General features: G+C 36.5%; 1 protein-coding gene across 2 annotated transcripts in view; it reads right to left on the bottom strand.

Annotated features, from left to right (window-relative positions):
* The window catches only part of LOC110110177 (transcription factor 25), a 38,279-nt gene that overhangs the window by 2,399 nt on the left and 22,341 nt on the right, over window positions 1–13,539 (bottom strand). Inside the window, exon 4 of one of the 2 annotated variants that reach the window (XM_028698030.1) lies at window positions 7,889–8,169. In XM_028698030.1, the coding sequence (XP_028553863.1) occupies window positions 7,908–8,169 (262 nt within the window). In that variant the 3' untranslated portion in view covers window positions 7,889–7,907. Of the gene's footprint in view, window positions 1–7,681; window positions 8,170–13,539 lie in introns of those variants that run through there. The other variant, XM_020841540.2, reaches the window with a different exon arrangement.

Below are 13,539 nucleotides of genomic sequence, written 5' to 3'. Positions count from 1 at the left end.
CACTATTCGGGTCAACCCGAACTCGACCCGTTTTTGCGAAAGTGTCATTTTTTCAAACCGAACCCAACTTGCTTCGGGTTTGGGTCAACCCGACACGACCCAAATGACTCGGTGCTAACAAAAAATTGCTAATTTTTTTTGTCAAAAATGGATCAATCTCTGCTTTTTGTGTCAAAACGGGTCAATCTTAAGTTGTCGGGTCAAAAATGGGTCAATTTTGGGTTAATTTTGGGTCAAAGGGTCACAACCCGAATCCGACCCATTTCGGGTTCGGGATCCTAACCTGGATTTTTTGATCGAGTTTGAGTCAGGTTTTCGGGTCGTGTCAAATATTGGCACCTCTAGATGATGGGGTGGGGGTGCAGTAGAAGAAACCAATAACATTAAGTAATAATGTGCAAAATGTTTTCAGCAAGAAACCATGAGTCAAGCAAGCAACTTGGAATGGAGAATAAATCAAAACTTATATTAATGCACTCTTTCAAATACAGCATAATTGTCAATAAATTAACACTTACAAAAAGAGATTACCAATACATAAATTTTACTTTCAAATCCAACTGCTAGATTGTCTCTGGTATTGAATGATTACCAATAAGTAACATTGACAAAATAAGAACACTAACAACTAGACGATTGTAATTTGAATCAACTCATATTTGACCGACTTAAAATTTTCTGAAGTCATCTCCATCATGACTCATGTTCGAAGACGATTGATTGGTTTCATCAATCCACCTAGAAAACTTTGGATCCTATTTCAAGGGCAATGATAACATCTTCTACCATGATTTTCACTTCGATACATTTTAAATATCATACATTGCAAGTTCTCAATTTCTTCGATCTGATAGAATTCATCTGATTACTTAATAACAAAAGAAATATTACTTAAAAACAAAATAAATATTACCCACCATATTATTATGAACAAAACATTTAAGATAAAATGCTAATTGAAACCAACAAGCACAAAGATTTAGGGCAAGATGAGTTCTCACCGAGAAGGGCAAGTTCTCACTGGAAGAAGAACGACTAAGCAGAAAAAAATTTTGGGCATGAGTCATACCAACTGAACTTCCAAAACTCGAGCAATGGCATGATGAAGGAGCAACAGTAGTAGAATAAAGTTTATGGCATGAGAAATAGAGTCTGACAGGAGTTCTCACGCGCACACACACACAAGGAGCTCTCATGGAGACAAAACGGAGTGGTAAAAATGAGATAATAGGGAAATTATAGTTTTTTGTTTTTTTTTTAGGGAATTTTTAATTATGCAATTTGTATTTTAAGAGTTTTAAAAGTTAAATATGTAAATAAACAAGTTTGCAATGTTATGTATGTAAATCCCCCCTATAAATTAATATTCTTTCTTCAATCGCAAGAAATTTAGTGTGTTAATTTCATCCTTTAATTTTTTTTACTAATTAATTTGAAATCATAATTAAGTAATGAATATAAATAGCTTTTTATCGTACAGAAGTTGTTTTTAAGTGGCGAGCAATTAATCATCTGCTTTTTAGTTTAGAATTACACATAGTTTGTGTTTTAAATTTCATAATAAGAGAGGAATTATTAGGGGCTGTTTCCTTAGGAGTAAAGTGAGTTTAAAATATTACTTTTATAGGGATTTTAAAAGTATTGGTGATTGATTTGATATTTTAAATTTTATGTAAGTTTTAAAAATCCCGCTTAATTTTTAAAAATCCAACCTAATTTTTAAAATCCCGCCTAAATTTAAAAATTCCCGCCCATGGCTGTTGAGGCGGCTCGAGCTCGTTTACAGTTAGACGAGCTCGAGCTCGCTTTCCATGTAATGAGCCGAGCTCGATAAGGGTCTAAACTCGACTCGACTCGACTCGTTTACATCCCTAGGCACCTCCCTCTCGATACAAATATATTTATATTTTTATCATCTTAGTACTTTATTTAATATTTTAATGTAAGGGCATCTCCAACCAAAAATACAATAACACTAAAAAATGCAGTAATTTATTCAAAAAAAAAAAAAAAAACCTCCAATTTTAATTAAAAAAAATACTTTGTATATATTCAAAAAATTGACGTCGATGCCCGAATTTTGATGTACAATTTAGCATTCGAAGGGAGCGAACGGCAGATGGCATATCACCGTATGCAGTTTGGTTGGAGATGATCTAATCTTAAGTTAAGAAGAAATCTTAGCACGATGGGGTAAAACACACCCATTAGAGATAAGCAATATCATTAAGTACAAAAGCTAATGAAGTCCATATGTTAGTTATGTAGGAAAAAAGTTGCAAGAAATTATGTGGCTTCATATAGTTGTTTTCATTAAGGATCTACAATCTCGTATGAATCAGAAGATACAAGCATGCGTCGATGCAATAATCCAACAAGAGATGAGTCAGTGATATTCAAACAAAATAAGAAGATGAGGGCAGAACTGAGATTGAAGAAGCAAGGATCGATGGGAGTGAACAAGATCATAGAGAAGGGGGGATTGAATGTTTGTTTTAAATATTGTATGAAATATATTATATTTGGTGTATAACATGTAGATGATTAACTCATTATAAATACAACTAAAAAATACATCAGATTACCAACAAAAAATAATGCCAATAACTCAATCATCCAGTGAAAAATTCATCTATATTTATCAAAGGAATAATTGTCGTTATTTCTGATGAATATTTCTTCATAAAACAGATTACTCATTATTGTGTCTTGGAATATTCACCGCGACAGAAAAATATAAAGTTTTGCATCTTAACTTTTTATGAAGATCCAACACACAATCAGATAAAAGAGAGGGACGTAGCGTTCATAAGAACACCAAAGTTTATGTGGAAACCCCTAAAAAAAAATAAATCACAATGCATGGCCCAGTTTGAATGAATCCATTAGTGTTTGCAGTCGATTACAAATGAGGTCCTTCCTTGGGGTAAAAATGGGAAAAATCAATATTGACATGTTTGTTTGGTCAGCAGGACTACAGTCAGCGGGCGATGGAGATCATAAAGACCGTAGTCAGGTGAAGATAGTCGGAAGGACCATAGTTGGCAGGCAACGGAGGTCGGAAAGACCAAAATCGGGTAACGGTGACAGGAAGGACCGTAGTCAACGAGCAACGGAGGTCGAAAAAATCGTAGTCAGTGATAGTCAGAAGGACTATAGTCGGTGTATGGGAGGAAGTCCGACAGGCCATAGTTGGTGACGATCGATTGTCGGGCAAGAGTCCGCAAAGTCTGACGATAGTTGTTGGTCAGGCGGAAGTCCGACAAAAATCGGTGATTGGGAGGAAGTCTGGTGACAGTTAGTGGCCGAGCGAAAGTCCGGTGACACTTGATGGTTGGGAGAAAGTCGGTGGTTGGGAGGAAGTCCGACGACAGTCGGTGGCTAGGCGGTGGTCGAGGAGAAGCTTGGTGCAAGAGAGATCTCGGATTTCTCTTCCTCTCCTCTCTTCTTTCCTTCCTCCCTATTCCTCCCTCCTTGCTTCCTCCTCTCCCTTCTCTTCCTTACTTCGGCCCCTCCCCCCAATGAAGAATGAGGGATCTATTTATAATTTTTTGTGAGTAACATGACAAGTAAATATGAGGGAAAACAAGAGTATGTTGAGACTTGGGAGTGATTTGAATGGACGGCCGATATTGATCCCCTTGCTCGTGGACCGTTTAATGGGCATTTGAAAGTCTTAAAAATATCATAATTCAGTGATCTTGGGCTCATTGGATTCATCTCGTCGAGCCGCTCGATTTACTATAAGCATGTCACATTTTGAAATTGTTTGGTAATCCAAATTATGATTTGAACATTCCAAAGGCGCTTTGAGTCTCTGATTTGGACCTATTTGGGCTAATACTGGGTCGAATTTAGTATCGTTGGATTAATCTTTTCGAGACGTTCAGTTCGACTATAAGTTTTCTGAAATCGGAAATTTACCAGTAATTACTGGCAAATCATAATCCATCATAAAAGCCTCTTCCAATAGATTTAACCAACATCTATTTTGGACGAGTTCTTTATCCAACAGACAATTTTCTATCAAAAAACTGTCATAAAAAACCTACTTTCGTAGATAAAAAATCCTTTGAAATTTTGTTCCGGGGTGTTCTACAGACTGCAGTTCACATTTAACAAAATCAACAACTCACCCGTCTCTACTTCTCCGTCATTTCGGCCAAACCATCCTAATAGCTTTGTTACAATGTCCTGTAAGCTCTCTTATTCTCTACAGAGCCATCACCTAATCAACTTCTTAAGCAATTCCTTCAAGACAGCTTCAAACAAAATTTATAATCCTTCACTGTTCAGGACACAACTTTGCGAATTGCGACCCTTACATCATAAAAACAGGCTAAATATTGCTCTAATTATCATGATACTTATGATCCCTACTTTTTAACACCTTGAGAAAGTAAATGATCTTACTCATAGCACGATGATCATATATATTCTCAACATTAATACCATGACTCTCATAGACCATATCAAGACAATCATACAAAATCTCATCAATCATATCATGATGTCATGCCAATTGTCATCTCCAATATAAAACCCATATGAAGCCAGGCATCTTTGATTGATCTTCTTCTTCAAAATCCCATCAAGATCTAAAGGTTTAGGGATTATTTAAAGCTAAAAACAATTGATATCATGAGAAAAATGAAAATTAAAAAAGCTCAAATTGAGTTTTTTTTTTTCCAGATACTCTAATGCACGAGGAGCGTTCAACCACTATTGTTAAACCTAGGGGTGCCAATATTTGACACGACACGAAAACGCGACTCGAACCCGATCCGAAAATTTCTAGTTTAACCTAACCCGATTTCAAAATGGGTCGGGTTTGAGTTCCAAAATTCGACCCGTTCGAAAAACAGGTCGAGTTCGGGTTGATCCGACGAGTTGTCGGGTTAACCCACAAACCCATTTAAAATGAGCTACCCGCAAACTTGCCTCGGCTACCCGCAAACCAGCCCCAGCTGCCCGCGCACCGCCCGTGGCTACCTGCTCCCTGCCAGCCCGCCGCCCGAGCGCCCAAGGTTGCTCGCGCCCGCGCATCTGCCCGCAAGCACATGCGCCTACTCGCTCGCCCGCGCGCACCCGTCATCCGCATGTTCCGCCGTCCCGTGTCGTGTCGGGTCATCTCGGCAACCCGATGGGTCAGGTTTGGGTCCATATTTCCGACCCGTTTACATACTCGGGTCGGATTAGTGTTGACCCGTTTGAACCCGAGTCAATTCCGGGTTCAACCCGAAACCCGGTTTTAACACCCCTAATTAAACCATAACTTCTACAAATAAAGATACAAGTTATTACACAATTATCACCAACTAATCTAGACTTTTCACAACTTCCATGAAATGGTCTTATTGGTGCTCATATATAGCGGCATCATATAGCAAGATGTTACTCAATTTCGTGTATTAATATAATACTCACTTCTTCATTCATGCAGGTTGTTTTTATACTGCACCTCTATCATAGTCAGAATATTTTGGGTTTCTAACTAATCTAATTCATGATGTATATCAATATTTATGTTCAAAACCTCAAGATTTTTCACAGATTGTTCAATCATTAATAATCCCATAAGTTCTTAAGGATGACGCGTAAGGTATTGTTCGCCGGAGAAGTAGCCGGAGGAGGGTACGTTGATGGTCGGCTGACGAGTTGCCAATGTTCCGTTGGTCCGTCTCGACGAGATGATAGAGTATGCGATTTAGTAGCTTTCCAAGGAATCCTCGTATTCCCAATCTAGATCAAAGAAAGGGGATTGCATGTCGATTTCTCCTTAGGCGTTGTATACGAATCCGTGATTGACCTCATGATCGACCATGCACTAATGGTAGATGGGAGGAGGAAGTTTGTCTTTTCTTCTTTGCTCTAAAACTCATGAAAGAATTAGGGTATCCAAGAGAAACAAGGGGAGAGGAGGGGCCAAGGAGGAGAAGGATTTGTGAGATATGTTAGGTTTAGAGTTTGGGTGAGGGGATTATCAATAAATCTGAAGTTAATTTCAGATTTAAATAATTTGGGAGGGAATTGAATTTGAAATTTAATTTCAAATTCAAATTGGGATTAGGGATTTGAAGTAGAGAGAGGAAGCATGGGCAAGGGAGGCCGGCGGGATCTAGAGAGGGGAGGAGGGAATTTTGGGAAGGAATTAAGAGCTTCCAAAACAAGTGAGTTAATTTAGGAAGGGGAACATTAAATCAAATCTAATTTAAATCGAAATTAGATTTAGGTTTATGAACTTTCCTAAATTAGAAATTGCAATTATGAAAAGTATTTGAATTTCAAATAATTCTCAATCCTTTCCTTTATGATGAGTGGAATCATCATAATGGTGGGGGACATTAGGGTGGGCCGGCGGCAATGGGGAAGAGGGATGGCGTCGGGTAGGAGAGTTGAAGGTTGATCTGGGCTAGCTGGTGAAGGTTTGGATGTGGCGTTAGGGTTGAGGTTAGAGAGGTAAGGTGGGCCGACAGGTGGGAGAAGAGAAGGGGTTCGCGTGGTGGGGGAAAGAAGAAAGAGAATAAGTTTTGGGAGAATACCAAGAGCTCACCCGAAGGGGCTGTTGGATACTTCGTTTGAGCCTCTCCTAAGCTTCTCCTCATTCATAAGACAAATACAAAAATTTCATTTAATCATTCATCATCCTCTTACAAAGCAGTAAAGCACAAGACCTCTATATATAGGCCTCAATAATAAAGAAAAGAAGAAAGACTCAAATGCTCTTAGGGCTACAATAAGAGTTCATTGCTCATAGGGGTAAACTAGGAAAACTCAAATGCAAAATAAATAAAACATAAAATACATCAAAAGTAAAGATTCTTAATCGTAGCTGTCGATCTATGATTCCGTCGATGATACACATGTCGAAATCTTTAGCTGATGTCCTCATCACAATTTCACATCTACCATTACCAGTCACCTTCCAACTCTTCAACGATGAATTTCTTTCAGCTCGGGTGTAATGGAGAGCAAGCATGTTTGTCAAATTATTTTCCAAACTAAATTTTAAGCGAAGGTCTATTTAATTTTAACATAATTTAAATGTTTCATATTTATATAATAAGAATACATTATTGCATTTATTTCCATAAGAAAATTAATGCATTTTAGAAATGCAATATGAGCCCAATTTTATATAAGGAGCTTAATCTTGAATTACAACACTTGATTGATTGATTACTAAATAATATAATGAACTTTTGATGCCCCATTCTAGTCCCCCTCTCTGTCTCTCTTCTTGCATCTTTGTTGCTCTCTATCTTTCAGATTTTTCTTTACTATTCTTTATCTTTGTCCCCCCCCTAACAAAACTATTCAATTATAAACAATTTTACAACAAGCATTAAATAAAATTTTAGTAAACAAAACTATTCAATTACAAACAATTCTGGTCTCTCTCTCTCTCTCTCTCTCTCTCTCTCTCTCTCTCTCTTATTTTTAATAAACCTCATTAAATAAAATTTTGAATGAAGCTTTATTTTATGCTAAGATAAATAATCGAATCCAATAGCCATATTTATTTGGGCATTTAAACTGTATAGATTATTCTTTTTCAAGTATATTTGACAATAATAATAACATCAAGCCTTTGTCCCACTATGTGGGGGCGACTACATTAATCCTTATTCAAATATATTTGACAATTTCAACTAAATCATATTTTGATATAAAGAAAAAGGATTCTGAACCGTCAACTTCTCATTGGAAGGATTTAATACTGCTTGGCTTTAATATTTAACATTATTGTAACAATAACATAAACTTCACTTCACAATTCGAAATTTTTTGAAATATTGCATCTTATGAATTTGAAAAAATATCAGATAAAAACTGCGCCTAAACAAAATTGAAACAGAGCTGAAAATAGAGTTATGGTTCACCATACCAGTAACATAAAATGTTCTTCATTGTATATTCTGATCATGATCTTCCGCATGGGCTTGCCTCTCTCCATAATGAACCCATGGTAACAAAGACTCCAAGAAAACAACTGCCGCATTGCGGCCAGCAACTTCATGGGTAGCATGAGCTGTCTGTGGATTTGCATCTCCTTCATCAGCAGGATGGATCTCATCTAAATGCGGTCCGACCATAAACTGACGCAGCTCCTCAGGTGGAATCGTCGGAATTGTATCAGAAAAGTCCGAGACCAGAAGATGAGAATATCTGCCAATGACCAATAATATAATCAGCATCTTAACATGCTAAGTAGCCCTTTCAATAAGGTATTTTCAGTATTTTTTTTTTGGGCTGCTTGGTTGCAATATTAAGGCTAACAACAGTAAAAATACTTTATCCCACTGTGGGGTCGGATACATGAATCAATTTTGCCAATGCGTCATGTTAAGAATCAAATTCTCATATAAATTTAATAAAGAAATGTCATTTCTAATATTTTTGAACCAAGTCTTTTAGGTCTATGTATACATTTCTTAACATAATTCAAATCTAAAACATCTACTTTCCTAACCGGGTCATCGGAAGGCCACCGTTTAATGTAACCAAACCATCTAAGGCAACTCTCTCTAAACTTATCTTCCACTGGAGCTACTCATACCTTTTCACGTATATGCTCATTTCATATCCTATCTCTAAGAGTAAAGCCACTCATCCACCTGAGCATCCACATCTCTGCAACACTTAATATTATGCTTCTCTTTTAATGGCTAACATTCTGCACCATAAAACATTGCAAGTCTCACTATCATCTTATAGAATTTTTCCTTAAATTTGAGAGGGACTTTTCTATCACACAACAAGCCCGATGCATTCCCCTACTTTAACCATCAAACTTAAATTCTACTAATAATATCCCCATCTATTTCACCACCACTCTGAACAATAGACCCAAGATATCTAAAACGTGTAATCTCAGTAATGACTTGATGGCCCAAAGTCACAATCCATTAGATCTATTATTACTAAAATTACATTCCATATATTCAGTTTTAGATCTACTCAAAGGAAAGCCTCTAGACTCTAAAGTTAACCTCCATAATTTAAGTTTACCTTCAACTCCCTCTGATGAGGACAACAACAAAGATTTTGACGTGTTTATCAGATGAGACACCGGAGATCGGCAGCCACGATCTAGAGCCTTTACTTTTGATGCATTTTATGTATTGTTTATTCATATTTCAGTTTTTCCTATTTCAACTCCCTCTGATGAGGACAACAACAGAAGATTTTGACGTGTTTATCAGATGAGACACCGGAGATCGGCGGCCACGATCTAGAGCCTTTACTTTTGATGCATTTTATGTATTGTTTATTTATATTTCAGTTTTTCCTATTTTACCCCTGTTGGTAGTTAGTTTGGGTTGTAGCCCTGAGGGCATCTCAGTCTTTTCTTTTATGTTATCTTTTCAGGCCTATATATGAGGTCCGTAGTCTTGTATTAGGGTTAATGTTTGATTATGAAAATTCTGATTTCTTCTTGAACTTATGAGTTTTTGAGTGGTGAAGTCCCAAGGTATGGGCAAAGCAACACCCACCAGTCGGCGAAAGTGTCCCCGACTCGTGGTTCAAGTTCTTTTGCTTGCATTAAGCCGCCGGATCCCCTCCTCATTGCTTTAATCCACAGGCCACCTCCTCCCCTTGCTCCAACCGCCAAACCATCCAACCACCATCCTACCCATCGGCCCCTCACCCCATCCCCATCCATAGCCGCCGACCCAGCCCCCTCAACATCCGGCCAAGCCTATTTCCCAAGTTCAACCGTCGACCACCCCACCTCCTTTTCCCCCTTAATGGTGACTTCAATCATCATTATTAATTACCTAAATTATTTGGACAAGAATCAATTCAATTTTTTTTTTAATTCAAATTTGAATTTCAAAATACCTTCCTAAATTAACTAAATCTAAATTAGGAAAGTTCCTAAATTTGAATCTACTTTAATTTTAAATTAGATTGGATTTAATTATCCTTTTCCTAAATAAGACCTATGAATTAGGAAGCATTAAATTCCCTCCAAGTCCTCTCATTTTCCCCATGCATGCTGCCAGCCCCCTCCTAGCCTCTCCTCTTTCCACCTCAATTTCCCTCCACTTGAATTTAAACTTCAAATTTCAAATTTCAAATTCCAAATCTCCTTTCCTGTTTTACTAAATCTGAAATTAATTTCATATTTTTTTACCTTACCCTATTGGAAACCCTAACCCTATTTTCACAAAACAAGTTCCTTCCCCTCCTAAGCCGCCCCTCCCTCTCTCTTCTTTCCTCTTGAATTTTATCCCGTCATGAATAGTATTCCAACTTCCAAGAGAAGGAGAAAACACACATCCTCTCCCACTCTTGCAAGTGAATGGTCGATCCTGAAGTAGACCATAGCTTCACATACAATTCTCAAGCGCGGATAGATGTTCTTGAATAGCCGTTCTTCGACCCCGACTGGGAGATAGAAAATATTGTCGACGATTACGTCGACCGTATCCTATTCCACTTAGCTGAGACTATCGACGAACAACTATCCTCCGGACAGTGACAAACCATCGGACATCCACCCACGTATCCTCCTCCGTCTACCTTCCCGTGGATCAAGACCCTTGGTGTTCTATCACTTTTGGTGGCATCTCTAAGATTACTGATATATTCTTTCCGCTAAATCCCTTCAAAGAGCGCGAGTGAGGGAAACTCGATGTGATTTTTCTAGATATTATTATGTGGTGGATATAAAAGTTTACAGCATTTAAGTTTATGTTTATGTTTGAAGTTATTTTAAGTTCTTGTTCTTCTATTGTGTAACCAATTACTGTAACAATTTTGATATCCTTAAATTCTTAAACCCCATCTGGTGAAAAATTAGTTTATTGCTACTACGCTTATATCAATTTTATTAATTTCTAAGCAATTCCTAGTTTGTTTCACATCACCCTCTTTAGTCTTATCAACAAGAAGAATATCATCAGTAAAAAACATACACCAAGGTATAACCTCTTGCAAATGTCTAGTGAGAACATCCATAACTAAAGCAAAAAAGATATGGGCATAAGGTTAATCCTTGATGTAATCCAAATAACAACAACAACATCAAGCCTTTATCCCACTACGTGGGGTCGGCTACATGAATCTTTTTTCTCCATTGTGTCCTATTAAAAGTCAAATTCTCGTTTAAATCTAATAAAGAAAGGTCATTCCTAATATTTTGTATCCAAGTCTTTTTAGGTCTACCCCTACCTTTCTTAACACAAGTCAAATCTAATACCTCTACTCTCCTAACCGGGTCATCGGAAGGTCGCCTTTTTATGTGAGCAAGCCATCTAATTCTCTTTTAATGGCCAACATTCGGCACCATAAAGCATTGCAGGCCTTACTATCATCTTATAGAATTTTCCCTTAAGTTTGAGGGGTACATTTCTATCACATAACAAGCCCGATGCATTCCTCCACTTCAACCATCCAATTTGAATTCTGCTGATAATATCCCCATCTATTTCACCATCACTCTGAACAATAGATTCAAGATATCTAAAACGTGTACTCTTATTAATGACTTGATCGCCCAAAGTCACAATCCCTTCAGTAGGTCTATTACTACTAAAATTACACTCCATATATTCTGTTTTAGATCTACTCAAGCGAAAACCTTTAGACTCTAAGGTTGACCTCCATAATTCAAGTTTACCTTCAACTCCCTCTCTAGTCTTATCAACAAGAAGAATATCATCAGCAAAAAGCATACACCAAGGTACATCCTCTTGCAAATGTCTAGTGAGAACATCCATGACTAAAGTAAAAAGATATGGGCTTAAGGCTGATCCTTGATGTAACCCAACCGAAATAGGGAAATACTTGGTCAATCCACCTTGTGTTTGAACACATGTAATAGCTCCTGCATACATATCTTTAATGATTTGAATATAAGCATTATTGACTCCTTTCTTTTCAAGAACTCTCCATAGCACTTCTCTTGGAACTTTATCATATGCTTTTTCTAAATCAATAAATATCATATGTAGATCCTCCTTATTTTCTCTATATTTCTCCATCAAACCTCTTAATAAATGTATGGCTTCCATAGTCGACCTACCCGGCATGAATCCAAATTGATTTTGAGAAACATTAGTATCACGCCGCAACCTATGCTCCATAACTCGCTCCCATAGTTTTAAAGTATGACACATTAACTTAATACCTCTATAATTCGCACAATCTTGTGCATCACCTTTATTCTTAAAAATAGGAATTAACATACTCATTCTCCACTCATCTGGCATCTTTTTAGTCTTCAAAATAGTATTAAAAAGTTTAGTAAGCCATGAAATTCCTTCATCTCCTAAGCATTTCCACACCTCTATTGGGATATCATCAGGTCCAACAGCTTTTCCACCCTTCATTTTCTTTAAAGCCTCTCTAACTTCAGTTTTACTAATACGCCGATAAAAACATAAATCTTTATTTTCATCTAGGGTGCTAAGGTCACTATAGTCAATCTTATTTTCACAATCTTCATTAAAAAGTTTAGCAAAATATCTCATCCATCTTTGTTGAATATCATCTTCTAAGAAAAGTATTTTTTGATCTTCATCTTTAATACACTTCACTTGAACTAAATCCTTACTACTCCTATCTCTTTGTTTGGCTAACTTATACATATATCTTTCTCCTTCTTTAGTATCTAATCTATTATATAAATCACTAAAAGCTAATGTCTTTGCATCGCATATGGCTTTCTTAGCATCCTTACGAGCAACTTTATATATTTCCCAATTATCGGAATTTTTAAAATTAAACCAATTTTTATAACAAAGCTTCTTATTTTTAATTTTTTCTTGCACATTAGGATTCCACCACCAACTATTTTTACTATTGGGAGCTTTTCCCTTTGATACTCCAAGGACATCTTTTGCAATATTCTTAATATCAGTAGCCACTTTTTCCCACATAATATTAGCATCCTCATGCACAGACAAAATCTTAAGATCTAAAATCTTATTTCCAAAAATATTTTTGTTAATATTCTTTAAATGCCCCCATTTAATCCTAGAAAATTGTTTTACTTTATTTTTTATTTTATGCCCCTTTATCTTAAAGTCCAAAACTAATAATCGATGTTGGGTACATAAATTTTCACTCGGAATAACTTTACAATCTTTGCAATCTAAACGATTTAATTTTCTAATAAGAAAATAGTCAATCTGGGTTGTATTATATCCATTTTTATAAGTGATGAGATGCTCATTCCTTTTCTTAAATAAGGTATTAGCAATTGAAAAATCATAAGCTAAACAAAAATCCAATATGGTCTTGCCACCTTCATTCGTCGTTCCAAATCCATGGCCATCATGAATGCTTTTAAAATCATCTACCTCTCTACCAACATGTTCATTTAAATCTCCTCCAATAAAAACTCTTTCTTCAAGAGGTATATTTTGTATTAATTCTTCTAAGTCATTCCAAAAATTTAATTTAGAACTCATATCCAAACCTACTTGTGGAGCATAAGCACTTATAATATTAATAATCTTATCATCAACAACAATCTTTAAAGCTATAATTCTATCTCCAATCCTATTAATTTTTATAACATTATCC

The sequence above is a fragment of the Dendrobium catenatum genome, unplaced genomic scaffold (genome assembly GCF_001605985.2).
Source record: "Dendrobium catenatum unplaced genomic scaffold, ASM160598v2 fragScaff_scaffold_1035, whole genome shotgun sequence".
Taxonomy (NCBI): Eukaryota; Viridiplantae; Streptophyta; class Magnoliopsida; order Asparagales; family Orchidaceae; genus Dendrobium; species Dendrobium catenatum.
This window is presented reverse-complemented; position numbering and strand designations above follow the sequence as displayed.